General features: G+C 35.4%; 1 protein-coding gene across 4 annotated transcripts in view; it reads left to right on the top strand.

Moving 5' to 3' along the window:
• The window catches only part of drd2l (dopamine receptor D2 like), a 31,471-nt gene extending 13,696 nt beyond the window's left edge, over positions 1-17,775 (top strand). For 3 of the 4 annotated variants that reach the window (XM_048153871.1, XM_048153873.1, XM_048153872.1), the window contains 6 exons: positions 1,743-1,852; positions 4,060-4,196; positions 12,479-12,684; positions 12,814-12,897; positions 13,000-13,336; positions 15,870-17,775. In XM_048153871.1, coding sequence (XP_048009828.1) covers positions 1,743-1,852; positions 4,060-4,196; positions 12,479-12,684; positions 12,814-12,897; positions 13,000-13,336; positions 15,870-16,066 — 1,071 coding nt within the window. In that variant the 3' untranslated portion in view covers positions 16,067-17,775. Of the gene's footprint in view, positions 1-1,742; positions 1,853-4,059; positions 4,197-12,478; positions 12,685-12,813; positions 12,898-12,999; positions 13,337-15,520; positions 15,661-15,869 lie in introns of all 4 variants that reach the window. The other variant, XR_007179196.1, reaches the window with a different exon arrangement.
• Positions 17,776-18,026: the final 251 nt, after the last annotated feature.

The following is an 18,026-nucleotide window of genomic DNA, read 5'->3' as shown; positions in this document are numbered from 1 at the left end:
TAAATCTTGCACACACATTAGTCAGTCGAGGGAACAAATAAGTAAATCGTGTGCACAAATTAGTAAATCGAGGGAACAAGTAAGTAAATTGTGTGCATGATTTAGTAAATCGAGGGAACTAAATAGTAAATCATGCACATGATTTAGTAAATCGAGGGAACAAATAAATATTGTGAAGGATTTAGTATATATCGAGGGAAGGAAATAATAAATTGTGCACACGATTTATAAATCGAGGGGACGAATAAGTAAATCATGCCCACAATTTAGTAAATCGAGGGAACGAAATAGTAAATCATGCGCACAATTTAGCAAATCGAGGGAACGAATAAGTAAATCATGCGCACAATTTAGTAAATCGAGGGAACGAAATAGTAAATCGTGCACATGATTTAGTAAATCGAGGGAACGAATAAGTAAATCGTGCGCACAATTTAGTAAATCGAGGGAACGAATAAGTAAATTGTGCGCACAATTTAGTAAATCGGGGGAACGAATTAGTAAATCGTGTGCGAGGCGCCATAAATTTTAGTTAAAACTTTAACAAAAACTATATTTTTGGGGCCCTATGAATTCCTTTTTATTTTTTCCAAAATTCATTTTTTTTCTATTTAAATATTTCTGGATTCCATTTTAATGGTTTAATTAGAGTTTAATAATCAAAAAGCATGTCTAATCAATTTAATTCCTAAAACTGTTTTTTTTTTTTTTAGTTATTGAACTTAAAAAAAAAACTAAACATTTTAATAATGTATTCCTTTTTTCTTTTTTCTTTTTTTCTGGATTTATGATTTAATTTATTATCAAAAATAGTGGTAATCAAATAAAGGCATGATTCGGGGTTGGGGAGGCAATGGAGTCATTTCTTTCTCATACACCTCGGGTCCCCCCTCAAGTCGCCATTATGCGCCGACATGTTTCTACAGCAGCCCTAAATGGACAAACACTCTACAGAGCGTGTTTAGTCACTATGTTATTGTTCTTCTAAATCGTTTGTGTTTTTAGAGGCAGCTTGCATCGTCACTATGTTGAATACGCACAAAGTAGTAGTAGTTGTCTGGTTTATTAGAAGCAGAGACCGTTCTTTGTTAGAGATAAGAAGAAACCTCATTGCTTCTCTGCTTTCTCAGACAATGACATCTTTGTCTTGTGTGTCGGCCAGACAGCCACCGTAGCTTCTCCGAAAGGGAGGGATGCTAGGGGTCCGTGCCGTTAGTTGCAGTTTGCAACCTCACCTCTAGATGCCGCTAAAATTTACACATTGCACTTTTAATTAAAGTTTTAAAATGTAATAAAATTAAAATAATTAAAAAAAAATAATCCTTTTATTTTTTGGCAAACAAAGTGCTGCACAACATGGAGGTTTACTGTTAAAATTAAAACTTGAAGAAAAAAGCCCTTAAAAAAGTCCTTTCCTTAAAAAAGTTTTATTATTTTTATTATCATTACTTTAAGTACATTCTACTATACAATAGTAATATATTTCTGTCACAATTTCTTCAAGCTTAACCAAACTTTTAATTTAACCGATTGTAGTGAAGTAGTTTTTATGACTGGATTTCATGATTCGTTTGCATTTTCCATATCTCTGATATCATAGAACCCTATATAAGAACAAAACAATGTGATTGGTCACTTTACACGTTTTATAGATGGTCTCCTGCGTTCTAAGTGGCATATGCAGATTTTATGCTGATATTTCAAAAAGCACACAAGCACTGATGTTTGATGTGTTTGTGTAGGTTGTGGGTGAATGGAGATTCAGTCGGATCCACTGTGACATTCTGCTCACGCTGGATGTCATGATGTGCACCGCCAGCATCCTCAACTTATGTGCCATCAGCATCGATAGGTGACCCATCCATTCATCATCCCATTTTGCATCTCAGTTGACTCATTGACTAACAGCCAAAGCTATGCATGAATGAATGTTCCTTTTTCAGAATAAAAATAAGAATGATTCTGATTAAAATTTTAGCAATTTCCTAATCTGTTTTTCCTCAACGTTTGTTTGGAGCTTTGCTTGACCTGAATTTATCTTTGGTTTAAATGCACTCCAGGCAATTACATGCCGGCGAGGCAGAAGAGATTATGAATTATAAATCCTGCAGTGTGTTCGAGGCACTTTTTCCCCTTGCGGGGAATTTTAGTGAATGCTGCTCCTCATTAAACCGGTGCTTAAAATGTGCTGGAAAATTGGAAGTACGCATTAAAGTCGACGTGCATGAATAACTTATAGGCCTATAGAAACGAGCTGCAGGTAATGTGGTTCACTTCTCAGCATTATGGGTGATTTTTGGTGTTATATAAGAGTAAATCATAATTGTACCTGAAAACACGGTAAAGAGAATCTGTCTCATCTTATTCAAATCCACTTTTTCAATTTCAACTAATTATTTTCTCATTTGATCTGAAATTGATTTTTTATTTATATTGTTTTTGACTAATCACAGTATTTCTACATGAAAAGTCGTAAATAGAGAGGACAGTGCTGCTGTTGGTACTCCAAAAAGTAGCGCTTTAAATTTGTTTCTGAAAGACTGTCGTTCATGCTATGCACAACCTTTAGAACTCGTACTTCTCAATAAATGAATCTGATCGTGTTGTTAAAAGACATTTTTCTCTAAAGTGTTCAGCAGACTTTCAGAGATATGCTCTGGTCGTTATCTCTCAAATAACCCCACTTAAAATGAAATGCCCCTCCACTCCGAGATGAATGACCCTTTGTGTGTTATCTTCATTCTGATCAATGTTATTGATGTTTACAGTTTGACAAATGCAATAGATAATTGGTCATCTTGATTGAATCACTGTCGCTGTGTTGAGAATAACATACTGCCTATTCTTACTCATCCTGCAATATATAGCATGTGTATCATGCATAGGGCTGGATTATATGACCTAAAATCTAAATCTCGATTAATTGATCAATTTACCTCAATTACGATTAATGAACAATTATTTTGTTTTTTGTATTGCTTTGTTTGTTTTTTTGCCCTTATAGTTCACTGACAAGGTTTGTACTGTAAATATGCTTAACTATTAACCCTTGTGTGGTCTTTGTTCAGGGTGTACACTCAGGGTCCTTGGGGTCTCCAGAGACCCTAGGCAACAAAATAATTGTTTTTTAAATAACAAATGTAATTTTACTCTGTTTATTACTGTTTTTACTCAACATTTGTGCAGTTTTTGTAGGATTTATCATATGTTTTAAATTTATATAAATAAATTAAAAAATATTTTTATACAATTTTTTTTTTTTATATATACAAAAACAACTTTTTATGTAAAATTCACTTTATAAAAGACCCACATTTCTAACTTTCATTCATGGGGATAACATGGATCATTTGACATGGTTTAGTGTAAGATTTTTGCCCATCTTTTGGAAAATGCAGTTTTAAAAGTAAAAAAATTATCACTTTTACCAGTAGATGGCTGCACAGCTCCACTATTTGCTATGTGCTATTTGACAAACTGAAAGACATCTTTTCACAAGTATTTTTCAGTTGGATTCATACCTTAATATTATGAAATCACAATTATAACAATAAAAGTTACTTTTTGTCAAAGTTTAGCATTTTTCTGTACTGAAAAAAATCAGTTTTTCAATATTGTTACATTATGATGAGACCCCGCTTAGAAAATGGACAAAATTTGTCCTCAAAATCAACATTATTGAAAAATTGAATTTTTTTAATAATGTAAAAAAAAATTGAATTAGTAAAAATTCAGTACAAAAAAAGTGCTAAACTTTGACAAAAAGTAATTTTTATTGTCATAATTGTGATTTCATAATATATAGATATAAATCCAACTGAAAAATACTTGTGAAAAGATGTCTTTCAGTTAGTCTAATTCAGTAATGCTAATAGTTTAACTGGACGCCATTCACATATGACAGCAATGTAGAAGGCTACTGCCTGCAATGTTGCATAAAAGGAACTATTGTCATTTTTTTTATTTGGTACACCTGTAGTTTGAAAGCACCTCTGCATTTTTCTTCAACAGCAGCATGTGTTGCACATTCATCTAAACGTGTCATGTGTTGATGTGCAGGTACACGGCTGTGGCCATGCCGTTACTGTACAACACACGCTACAGCTCCAGAAGACGGGTCGCTCTGATGATCGCTGTCGTCTGGTTCCTGTCATTTGCCATTTCTTGCCCGCTGTTGTTTGGCCTCAACAACACAGGTACAAAACTCTCATCTAGACATCATCACTAGTTTATGAGGAAACATGTTTTCTTTTACACTCAACATCAAAAGAATGTCCTTAAAATCACTCCAAACCCATATGATCTTCTGTGAAACTCAAAAGAAGAATCTTCATGCAGTTCTTTGACATACAGCAAGAGTTCACTTTGGCTTAAAACATCCCAATTTTTTGGGTTTTGTCATTTTAGCAAACTCAGCGCTGGTTGTTTTCGGTTAAATATTTGACCTAACATGCTGGGCTGTTTTATTTAACTCAACCTTTGTTATTATAGTTATTACTATAGTTGTAGCTATGGTCCCACTTTATATTAAGTGGCCTTAACTACTATGTACTTACATTTAAATTAATCATTTGATACAATGAACTTATTGTGTACTAGGGGTGGGACAAAATATCGATATGGCGATATATCGTCATCCTTCTCTGTGCGATACGAGAATCGTATCGCTGCGCCAAATATCGATATTTTAATTTTAAAAAATAAAGCGCTATATATAGATTTCTTTGCTCAAAGTGTCCTATTTCAAGGCGGCGCTCAACACATGAATGAGGGAAATGTGAACTTAAGTTAACTAGCCTAAGAAAAAGAGGTTATTAACAGGATGGCGGGCAGCAGTGTGAGTAAAATAGATGCCCCAGCCACGTTTAAGTTCAAAGTCTTGACGCACTTTTATACCATTGATGTGACAGTCGTAGACATCTTTGACGTTCTTCACCGAGCGCTTAGATATACACGGGAGCATTTGAAAACATATATTAGGGATCCTCTGATAGACGCCTGCTTTCGAACGCTTCCGTGTATATCTAAGCGCTTGAAGAACGTCAAAGGGTCTGTTTGCACCTGGTGATAGCTATCCGATCGTGAAAAGACCAGGTCTAAATGCCTAAAAACGCATTTGAGACGGATTTAAATCCGATCGCTCAAACCACTTCAGGAGATGGTCTGGGACGCATTCCAGTCAAAACTGTCTATGCTCAGTCTAAATGCATCTGGTTGTTGAAACTACATATGTAAATTTTACTTCTCCCAAAAATACTAAAACTGAAACATGTGAGAGTCAGATATGACAACGCTACTGCATCACACATCGCCGCAGATCTCTTCAGCAAGCTGACGCGCAAACTGCCGCATATGAAAGTGAAAGTAAGTCGCAGACGCATAACACACAATTATCTTCATTAAAAGTAATGAGACCTTATACCAGTGCTGTTGCCGCTCTCTCCTATTGCAGTCTTTGATTTTGAAATTAACTGATGGTCAATAAAATGCACCTCATATTTCTTGCTTTCGGTGACGTGAACTCTATTAAATGTACATATAAGATCGGATTTATCCGTTAACCTGCACTTAACCTTTTCACGTGCATTTTGTTTTCATATTAAGACCAATATCGCGATGTATCATTATAGGATTGTCTAGCGATATATCGATTATCGCAGAATCGCTGACTCGCGATATTATCTTTATCGTGAACCATTTATCGTGATCGTATCGTATCGTGAGGTACTCTCCGATTCCCACCCCTATTGTGTACATACACGTTTTTACATTTTACTTATATTTTAAAAACACCTGCATGTAATTACATCTGTAATTAATTTCTGTAATTACATTTATAATTACACTGTTGACCCATCCCTTACACCTTACCCCTACCCTTAAACCTACCCATACCACCAAAGCTTTCCCTAACCTTACCCGTATCCCACCTCAATAGCAACAAAAGTGTTTTGCAATTCAATATGAACCCAGTAAGTACATTGTACTTATTTTGTGATGTAAGTACATAATAGTTAAGGCCACTTAATATAAAGTGGGACCGTAGCTATTACTGTATTGCTGGGTTAAAATTAAAAATCACTCACAGAAGGATTACTGTACACAGCAAAATCCCCAAAGTAACACTGAAGCAAAATAAACTATATTATAGCGAATCGACAGGACTTTACTCTCTCTGCTTCAAAATTATAGATTAAACGTTTATCAGCCCTAATTGTGTCAAATCAACCAAGCATCTTTACCCAACATTCTCAATCCAGCATTTGTGTTGAAAAAATGAACCTGTGTTTTAGTGTTCAGTAGAGCCCGACCGATATATCGGCCGATATGAGCTAATTGCATTTAAATCGGCATCGGCGTTTATAACGGCCGATGAAACATGAGAAACAGAGTCTCATGCTTCACTCATGTTATGAGTGTTGCATAGTTTGCCCACCAGAGGGAGCTCTGCAACTCCCCAGTTGACAACAGCGCCAGAAATCCACTACAGAAGAAAGCTATCAGCCGAGCCACGGAGACTTGGGTAAAGTTGGTTTTATATTCGCACATTCGGACATCAGTATTCAATAGCCTTGTTAATCACATTACATTGGACATTCAGTGGACATTCACAAGTAAATATGCCATTAAATCAACACTTGCCTATTTTGATCGACTGTGAAAAATGTTGTAAGTTGACAATCGTTGGTTGTCAATATCATGTCGCTGCTTAAAATTCGCAAACATTAATTTATTGCACATTTATTGGAAAGTCTGAATTTATCAGAAGTCCGAATGTGTGAATATAAATCCAACTTTACCCAAATGCCACGGAGATGTACTCTTTTGACGGTGAGTCTGTCGTTCGTCATGTGAAATGATTGTAGATTTAGTTCATACACTGTATATAAAACAGTGTGGTAGTTCTAGCTAACGGTCCTATCATTATCACTTCTAAATATTCTGTAACATCACTTACAGCCGCTAATGCATTGCTATATTAGATTAGCCACAAAGCTAATACCATGTTTATCAGTGGAAAAGCGCGAGTTAATAAGAGGTCAAACTATAACGTTAGCGTTTAACTTATTCTAAATATATCTGCAGTGTTTCCCATTTAACTTATTTTAATTTTATTTTCAATTCATTGACATGGTTTTGTGGAATATTGAATTTGTTTGGTATAGCTCTTTTACTTTAACTTTAGTATTATAATTTATTTACAGTACACACACAGACTGTTAAAACCAGCTTCAACTGGAAGTAAGTAAAACTGTTAAATGTTTAAAACCAGACTGTTTTTTGATCATTAAAAAATATATACTTTTGATGTGCAATTGTTTAGTCATTGAGACTGTAATCTAAGCTTTTTTTAACATAATCCCTTCTGGAAAATGGTTTATACAGCCCACATACATAGAACAGGCAGATATTTTGTTATTGAATGTTGTGTAAGTGTAGTTTATAGGAAATGGGTCTAATATCCAGTTTATTTTCAAAATCAAAATATCGGCTTATAAATCGGCTCTTTTCGAGTTAATATCGGCATCGGCATCGGCATCGGCCCCCAAAAATCCATATCGGTTGGGCTCTAGTGTTCAGTGTCACCATGTCAGTTGTGCTGATTTGATGTAAACGCACCCTGAATGAAGAGCTGAAGTTCTTCTAAAACAGTGAAACAGGACAGAGTCATCGCTGCTCAAAACCTGTCGAGCTTAATATAAAATTTCTCTTCCTCCAGCTCTCTAATTCCGTCCTATGAGCCTGACCTCTATCTGAGTTTTTATGAACTTCATTGGTTGAAACAGCAGAGTGAACTTTTGTGCTGATTTCCATCCAAAGGGACGTGGCTGGATTCATGCACTTGTAATGAGGTTTCCCTCCGTGCATAATTATCATGTCTGCACTCTGGGCACTATGTGTGATTTCCTTTGTGTTAAAGCTCTAAAGATCAGCTATCATGCACAGTCATGTGACTGTGTATATGATATGATGTGATAAGGATTTGGGAATAAGAGCAAATCCCAATATCCCTCCAAAGAACACATCCTCCGGGCAATATTTCTTTTTATCTCAGTGGGAATCATTACGGATAGGTCACAGGAGCTTTGAATTAATTATTTAAAAAAATAAAAAAAATCTTTTTTTTTTTTTTTCTAGATTGCATGGCAATGCAAAAGTCTCAGTTTGCTCTAGATTTTGTTTCATTGGTGATATACATTGCACATCACCTCCTTTCTCACAGTGTCTAAAACGGTTCGAACAAGGATCCAGTCTTTCTAAACCCCTACTTTCTGAGAGCCTTCTCTTCTCTGATTGGTCAGACGGGCCCAGTCTGTTGTGATTGGTCTACCATTTATAGCATGTGTCAGGAACGAAATGCCCATTACCGTATATGGATTTCAGCTCTGGAGGCTTCCTCTGCGTTTGATACACAGTGATACGAACAGTAGCGATGGCATCAGTTTTACCGTAACAAAATTTCTCATTTTCCTTTAGTTTAGAGCCGTAACTGTTTTTGGTTAAAATTATCCAAAATCAATTTTTGAGCAAGAACATAACCAGCCAGTGTCCAAAACTATTTCCTTACCTTAGCCCGATTCACAATGGTAAGCTTGTAATAATGTTTTCTAATCGCACGGTACTGGTGGGTTTCTGCGTGAAATTTGAGCATGCAGCCGTTTATCTTTGCATCATTACGTCACGCCTGTTTACATAAAAAAGGAGTCCCAGCTAGTAGGCTATATCGCATGTGAGGATGCTGCAGGTGGCAGATCCTTTAAACAATAATAATTTGCATGGTTTGACGTGATCCAAGCTAAGCCATCGTTAGATTTAATCATCAATGGCAGCTCAATTTATTGTAATGCTTTTTTCCTCAGTTTGTCAGAACAAAAGTGGCAGATTTGTTACTTACTTGTTCAGTTGACATTTCCCAGGGGAAAATTCCGCACTGAGGAGCCGTGCCGATGCACAATCCACAACCCACATGCAGATGATAATTCCGCACATAACTGCAATTGCAGGTTTCAAACAGAGATGGCGACAAAGACTTACGGACTGCAGCTTTAAGTAGGCTACTAAAATAACTAAAACCAAAATAAACTAAAACTTAATAAAAACAATAAAGCCATAAAAAACTAATAATAAAGACAAGCACACAACAAAATTACTAAAACTTTAACTAAAATTAAAATATAAAAATGAAATGTAATTCAAAATATTAACAAAACTATCAATGATACTAAAATACCCAACCCTCCAGCTCAACTGTTCAAGGAAATAAAGCAGAACTTTAACTAGTTGACCTCAGTATTGAGAAGTATTCAGTATTGAGAAGCCTCCACTTATCCATCATTTGTCTTTTTATTTCAATTTTGAAGCTCTCTTGTCTCCAAGTGCTCGTGTGTGTGTGTGTGTGTGTGTGTGTGTGTGTATGTATATATATATATATATATATATATATATATATATATATATGCTTCACGTGTCAAAACCACCTTGACAACAGCATAGGACAGGAGGATGATCGAACACCTCCCTGACTGAATTTCAGTAAGCAAGACCCTCTTCAGCTCAAGTGGCATTTGTGTTTGCATAGGGTCCTTCGGATTGTGGATGAGGAGCTTAAACAATAAAAACAGTGTTCATCAAGCATGATGTTTCCACAGTGAGCGCTGTGAAATGATGTTTGCAGGAACCATTGAGTCAAGGTTTAAAAGTTTCTTTAAAAAGGACCTATTATGCTTTTTAATTTTTTTTTTTATTGTATAATGTTGCTGTTTGATCATGAAAAAGTTCTGCAAAGTTACAAAGCACAAGGTCACTCCAGCGGGAGTTATTCTCTATGTCAGTGCGCACTGTTTCTGAACTCCCTGAAGCGCCTCCATTATAGTCTTGAGTTTTAGTTTAGTTTATTTTCTTATAAAGCACATTTAATGATATATTGGATTTACTTAACTTTTTTATGTCAACAGGTTCCACATAACTGGGTTATGTTGCATTTAATTAACATTATTTATTTCAGTAAACTTAAGTTTATTATATAAGGCCAATTCAATGCCATTTAGTTGAGTCAGGTTAACATTCTTAATTTGTCCAAAACTATTACGTTCAATTATACTAAAATTAATATCAAACAAAAATTAAAATAAATAATCCAATTTAATTGATCAGTTTATTTAGTGAATGCATTCAAGAACAATATTCACAAAATCTTTAATCTGTTAAAACTTACATTATTAGGGGTTAGCCAGAAGACAGTTTTGTTACATCCATGGCATGCCCAAAGCAGTTATTTTTTATCATTTAAAGAACTTTGATTCTTGTTAGCAGGTCCTCAACCCTTCACTTCACCACAATGGTAACCCCCAAAACTATTAACATAACAGGAACTTTTAATTACCAACATAATAGAAAGTAAACATTAAAAAATTCTCTCCATTTTCTCATCTTGCTAAAAACGGCTTAAAATAACACTTTATTTCAACATTTACTCTCCCAGATCAGCCCCTTTGCAAAGCATGATAGGAAGTGAAAGTCATGTTTGACTGAGTCCTGGTTGAGTTTACTTGATTGAAACATGTAAATTTAATAGGAAAACATCAAGTTAAGTCAAAAAGTAATCGTTTCAAGTCAATTTAACATGAAGCAATTAAATTTGAACCAGAAACCTAATACAATAGTGTTGAATCAAAATAAATTGTTTAAATAAAGTGAACAGCATAAAAAAAAAATTTTATGAGTGACTGCCACGAGTGCAGCCCAAAGTGCTGTACAAAGCAATCAAGAAACCTAAATAATAAAAACTAATATTTAGTTTTCTCCAGGGTCAGACTCAAAAGCCAAGATGTAAAAGTGCTTCTTCAAAGCCATTTTGAAAGTGTTCAAAGTGGGGCAGAGTGGATGGAGAGCAGTAAATTATTCCATAACCTAGGGTCCAGCTATTGAAAAGGCACAATCGGCTTTTCACTTGAGTCAAGACCGGTACCTGAAGCAAAGGTTTATCAGCAGATCTCAAATTCTTTATTGGCTGGTGTAGAACATTTTAAACCCTAATGGTCAAAATTCAAAGTTCAGTCAAATTAACTTTTATGGATATTTAGCACTTTATTTTTCTTTCAAGTTAACAGAACTGATATATTTTAAGTAAACTGAACTGTTTCATTGTTTTGAGTTTTATGAATTTATTTCTTTTAATTTAGATTAACTTAAGTTTATCTGAAACTGGGCTGGTATTTCTATTTCCCAGCATGCTTTGCCCATAGCACTCGAAAGGGAGAGTAAACAACTTTTTTTGTGCAATATTAATGTTAAGTGGGAGATTTAGTAGTGATTCATGTTTTGTTATGCTAATTTAGAAGAGTTTCTGTTTAATGTGGGTTTTTGGAGATTTACCATCATGGTGACGAGTGGTGCATGCGGCTTGGTTTGAGAGCAAGTATGTTAAATACTTTATATTGCTGTACTCATTTAGCAAGTGCTATGCCATGCTATTGTTAACATGTTAGCAAATTAGCATTTTTTTTTGAATTAGCTTGTTATAGCTAGCTAAGTTTACATTGAGATTATATGATTAAATGTATGAATTAGTGTACTCAAACATTTAAAGTTAAGAACAATTAAAATGTATGAGTAGAAAATAAAAATCTGCCAGTTCTGCTTACTTAAACCTTGAATTTCTTAACTTAAACTTTTTAAGGCAACTGATTGTCTCAAATTTTTTGACTTTTGCCAACTTATTTGGGTTCACAGTGAATAACAAGATCTGACAGATGATAGGGAGAGAGACCAGTTAAAATTTTAAAAATTATTAATAGGGCCTTGAAATCAATCCAATATCTGATTTTCTTCCGGGAACAAACACGTCACAATATTCCTCATTTAAATAATTGCAAAATAAAGGGACGGGGCCTGGTTGATTTGAGTTAGTAGTGTGTTGAAACTTGCAATTATGGTAAGGGGCGTGACATTTCCCAAACACGCTCTAAGCGGTTGACCAGTCATAACACACTGGTCCAGTCGACCAATCAGATCACATTGAGCTTTTCAGAAGGAGGGGCTTCATAGAGACAGGAACTAAACAGATCATTACTGACAGACTGGGAAGAGAGGAGCAATGACAAATATGTGAAAAAGAATTTTTTTTGAATATTTCAAGCATAAAAACCTATTATAGTAGACCCCCAAAACAAAATCAAGACTTTGTAAAAGAGCATAATATGACCTCTTTAACATTCCTAAAGAAGTAATTCATTCAGCAATAAACATTCTGTCATGTTTACTAGCCTTCATGTGATTCCAAACGTGTGTGACTTTCTTTATTTATTCTATTAAATGCAAAATAGGACTGTTGAAGCAGTACAAAATGTACTTGATGTTATTGATTAGAATAATTTCAATGTGCAAAATATGATTTCTTATTTGTTTTCTTTCGATTTTGGTGTGAACTGCATGCTTGCATGAGATTTACTCTTCTCCTTTCTGTCTTTCATATCAGCCAGTCAAGAAGGGAGGGACTGCAGCTTTGCCGACCCTGCTTTCGTGGTCTACTCCTCTGTTGCTTCCTTTTACGTGCCCTTCATTGTGACCCTGATGGTGTATGTGCAGATCTGCGTGGTCCTGCGCAGACGGGGCAGACGCACCGCACCTTCACGCAGACACGGCCTCCATCCAGAGCCCAGAGATGGACAGAGATCTCGCAAGGTTTGCTGGGAATCACACATTATCTTATTAGTATTCAGATATAACATGCTTTTTGATTATAATTACAATGATGAACTAGTGACAGCAATCTGTCACATTGTTTCAATGTTTTCTCTCTCTTTTTGTCAGAATAAGTGTACTCATCCTGAAGATGTGAAATTGTGTACTTTAATAGTAAAGCCTCCTCCAGCCGCTCCACAACGCAAGAAAGTGGTAAAGCACTGTTGACTGTTCATACTGTCCCTCTCACGTTCAGTCACTTCCTAAGCGTGAATGTCTGTGTGAATCAGCCGTGAATCATGTTCTCTGTGACAGACGCTGGTGAAAGAGGCCGTGGTCCATCCTCTGGACGTGGAACCCATGTGTTTTCTGAATCAGGACAGAGAGCAGCCTCCACAGCAATCGCAGCAGCCTGGACATGCTAAAATCTCCCTGTCGGTGTCTGTTGCGCCCAGTCCCGTGCGGCCCTGCTCCACGCTCTCGGCCCCTGGACTGCGCAGGGTCGCCCTTCAGGAAAGCATGAACGGCCTCCATGGATGGAGGGAGAGAAACGCAGACAGAGAGAAAGGAGCTGCGGCGAAGGAGAGAGTGAGAGGAAGACTGTCGCAGCAGAAGGAAAGAAAGGCGACACAGATGCTCGCCATCGTTTTAGGTAAGAAGATATAATTGCTTGATACAAAGTTGCAATTGCGTGTTATATAGTCAGAATTGTGAGATATAAACATAAAACACAATTGTGAGTTTATATCTTGAAATTCAAATTTTTTTTCTCAGAATTTATAACACGTTGTAAAGTCAGAAATGTGAGATATAAAGTCAGAATTGTGAGATATAAACTCACAATTCTTCTGAGGAAAAAAAAAGTTAGTCTTTTCCTCAGAATTGGACTTTATAACTTGCAATTGTAAGTCAGAATTGTGAGATATAAATTCACAATTGTGAGTAAAAAAGTAAATTGCGAGCTATAGTCAGAATTGCGAGTTAATATTTAGCAATTCTGACTTTATTTCTTGCAATTGCGACTTTATATCACACAATTGTGAGAAAAAAGTCAATTGCGGTAAAAGTCAGAATTGCGAGATATAAACTAGCAATTGCAAGAAAAAATCAGAATTGCGAGTTTATATCTCACAATTTTGACTTTATGTCTCGCAAGTTACTTTTTTCCTCACAATTACGAGTTTATATCTCACAATTCTGACTTTATTTCTCGCGATTTACTTTTTTCCTCACAATTACGAGTTTATATCTCACAATTCTGACTTTATGTCTCGCGATTTACTTTTTTCCTCACAATTACCAGTTTATATCTCACAATTCCGACTTTATGTCTCGCGATTTACTTTTTTCCTCACAATTACGAGTTCATATCTCACAATTCCGACTTTATGTCTCGCGATTTACTTTTTTCCTCACAATTACCAGTTTATATCTCACAATTCCGACTTTATGTCTCGCGATTTACTTTTTTCCTCACAATTACCAGTTTATATCTCACAATTCCGACTTTATGTCTCGCGATTTACTTTTTTCCTCACAATTACGAGTTCATATCTCACAATTCCGACTTTATGTCTCGCGATTTACTTTTTTCCTCACAATTACCAGTTTATATCTCACAATTCCGACTTTATGTCTCGCGATTTACTTTTTTCCTCACAATTACGAGTTCATATCTCACAATTCCGACTTTATGTCTCGCGATTTACTTTTTTCCTCACAATTACGAGTTCATATCTCACAATTCCGACTTTATGTCTCGCGATTTACTTTTTTCCTCACAATTACGAGTTTATATCTCACAATTCCGACTTTGTCTCGCGATTTACTTTTTTCCTCACAATTACGAGTTTATATCTCACAATTCCGACTTTGTCTCACGATTTACTTTTTTCCTCACAATTACGAGTTTATATCTCACAATTTTGACTGTCTCACAATTTACTTTTTTCCTCACAATTACGAATTTATATCTCACAATTTTGACTATGTCTCGCAATTGACTTTTTTCCTCACAATTACGAGTTTATATCTCACAATTTTGACTATGTCTCGCAATTTACTTTTTTCCTCACAATTACGAGTTTATATCTCACAATTCTGACTTTATGTCTCGCAAGTTACTTTTTTCCTCACAATTACGAGTTTATATCTCACAATTCTGACTTTATTTCTCGCAATTTACTTTTTTTCTCACAGAGCAAAAAGTCAGAATTGCGAAATGTACACACAGTTGTGAGAAAAAGTCAGAATTGTGAGATTAAAAAGTCTTAAAATGAAATTACCCTTTAATTTTTTTTTTTTTTCTTTTGTGGCAGAAATAAGCTTCCAGGTAGCAGGACACTTGGCATGTTTTTTTATTGCCATTTATTGTCCCTGTCTCATATTTTAGTTTTTATATATTTCCGGTTAGTAATTTTTAAGCTTCAACTCAGGTGTGAAGGCAACATTTCCAAATTTCATTTAGCTTAAGTTTTTCCATCTAATATTTATATTTTATTTCAGCTTTATTTCAATTAACTAAAATATTTTTAATAGTTTTTATTTTAGTTAATGATAATAACCCTGATTTGAGTCCACTTTCAAGTGCAGGGATGTCTACATTGAAATATCTCATGCTGGCAAAGAAAACTGGCTTCTTCTTTCTCTCAGATTGAAGCATCTTTCTATGATCTTCATTTGGAGTCAATAAATATTTCCAGGTGGTTTGTAGTTGCTGCCCACGCTGGTGAACATGAGTGCTGCTGTACTACGTAATTTTATGTCTCCTTGTTCTTTTAGTCTTGACATTAAAGCAGCAGTACATGTGACATTATAAATATTCATTATTCAACAGATAGTTGGAGTCCTCTAATCTGATTGGACGAGCGGCATTCAAAGAGTGCTGATATTCAGTATTTCTTCAACAGCACTTCATCACGTACACCTTTAATATTCATATTTTCAGAGGCGTCATTAGACTTCAGATGAACCATGGTACAATCATTTGTATTTTTTATAGGCACCTTTTCACTCCTACACTGTAAATCAAACAGTAGTGTTTTTTCAGTGTTCACTAAAAAATAATTTTATTTGGAGTATGTTTTACAAATAATTTTTTTTATTTCAGTCTTTCTAATGCCTCAAGTTTTTGAAGTAGTTTTCATTTGTTTTTCATCTCTCCTTGATGCTTGTGTTTTCTGCAGGTGTCTTCATAATATGCTGGCTTCCTTTCTTCCTGACGCACGTGCTGAAAGCTCACTGCGGCAGCTGCTGCATCTCACCGTCGCTCTACAGCGCTGTCACATGGCTGGGTTACCTCAATAGCGCCGTCAACCCCGTCATCTACACCACCTTCAACATCGAGTTCCGCAAGGCCTTCATTAAAATCCTGCACTGCTGACAAGAACCAAAAGCACACGACAACAGGGGAATTTACTGAACAAAAGAAGCTTGTGACAGACAAGGGAAACATTTGAAGCTCAGTATGTAAAGATAACACAGATCAAGAAACACAGTGACAGCTAAGAAAAGACGAGCCATTTGAAAAGGCGAAGAGTCTTTGTTTGTGGAACTGATTCTCTGAAACTGTTGCAATCGGCAGAAGATGTGTCTTGATAGCACTATATCATACAAAAGTTAACATTTTGTCATCATTTGCATATTATTTTATTTCTTCTGTGAAACACAAACAAAGATGTTGTGCTCGATGGGGATACGCTGACATCACGCCATGATTTTTTTAATTGAATACGATCATGCAATCCATGGAGGCAAATTATTGGGTCTGTTCCTCAAACAAAGGATTTCAGAAGACCTGAGAAATAAGACATGATACAGACTCTTTTAGGATAAATTAATGTTGTTTTGTGTCCTTTTTGGCAGTACATATCACTGTCCACTTCTATTATATCAAAAACAGAAGCTCATATATTCTCCTAAACATCTCCATTTGAAGAAAGTATTCAAATGGTTCAAGTCTTTCCTTTCCAATGGAAGATTTTTCAGTTAGTTTAGGTGCTCATTCATCCTCACCTCTTCTGTGCCGTACCCCAGGGATCGATTCTGGTACCACTTCTATTCTCATTATACATAGGATCAATTGTGAGTAGATTTGGTGTGTCCTACCACTGCTACGTGGATGACACCCAACTCTACACACCTATAAAACATAAAGATAACTCTGTGCACAAGAGATTAGAGGCATGTCTTGATGAACGTAAACTGTGGCTCACAAATAATTTTATGTTACTGAATGACGATAAAACCCAAATTAAGCAATTTTGTCCAAATAAAGTCTCTAACGGAAATTATATATCGATTTAGGCACCCTTACCCCATACCTTACCACCAACGTAAAAAATTTAGGACAGTAGTCTTAAACTAGACAAACAAATCAATAGCATAGTTAGCGCCAGCTTTTACCACCTACGTTGGTTGGCTAAATTCAAACCACTTTGACAGCTTTGAAATAGTTATTCACACTTTTATTTCCACACGACTCGACTACTCTAACTCGTTATATATCTGGCTACTTCTCTCCTCAATCTCCAAATCTCCCAATTCTACACTCTCTACACTGGTTGCCTGTCTGATACTGAATTGATTTGAACATTTTAGTATTTATTTATAAAGCTCTCTGCAATCAATCCCCCAAATACCTCTCTGACTTAACTGTCACTGACAACACTTCTAGATCACTTAGATCAAGCAAATGATGACAGAATGTTGATTTATGGATGAAATATCCCTTTAAATAATGTTTTTATCCATGGAGTAGGTAAATGATGCTGAAAATGAACACAAAATGCACAATTTAAAGCTACAGTTCATTGGATTTCAAATGATACTGAGATAATGTCAGTTTGTTTTAAACTCCAACCAGTTTAATCATTGTTAAATATTTAAACATGTTTTGAAATTAAATATTTCAGTGGAATCTGAGCTGATGCTAATGTAAAATATGCTAATGCTCACTAATGCACCTACTCCAGAAGAAATAAACACATTTTGCATTTTGTATCTATGAGAATGTGCGATCTAACATAACATCATGCAGAAGATCTGAATCTGTATTGTATGCTGTAAATAACATGATATAAATATACAATACTGAGTCCACTGAGATTTTTGTCCACTACAACATATGATAATGTGCAAATATTTAAAAACCTACCAATTATACACGCATCATCTCTTAAAGGGCTTTTAGCTGAATTTGGCCAAAAATAAGCTGTCTTAGAAGGCAGCATGATCATACCACCTACCTTTTGGAGTTTTATTTTTTCATTGAGATATTATTATAGTAGTTTTATTAATATTTTGACTTTTTTTTTTTTTTTTTTTTTTTTTATTTAGTAAAT

Source organism: Megalobrama amblycephala, linkage group LG13 (genome assembly GCF_018812025.1).
Source record: "Megalobrama amblycephala isolate DHTTF-2021 linkage group LG13, ASM1881202v1, whole genome shotgun sequence".
In the NCBI taxonomy this organism is placed as follows: domain Eukaryota; kingdom Metazoa; phylum Chordata; class Actinopteri; order Cypriniformes; family Xenocyprididae; genus Megalobrama; species Megalobrama amblycephala.
Note: the sequence above shows the minus strand (reverse complement) of the source record. Positions and strands in the feature narration are given on the sequence as shown.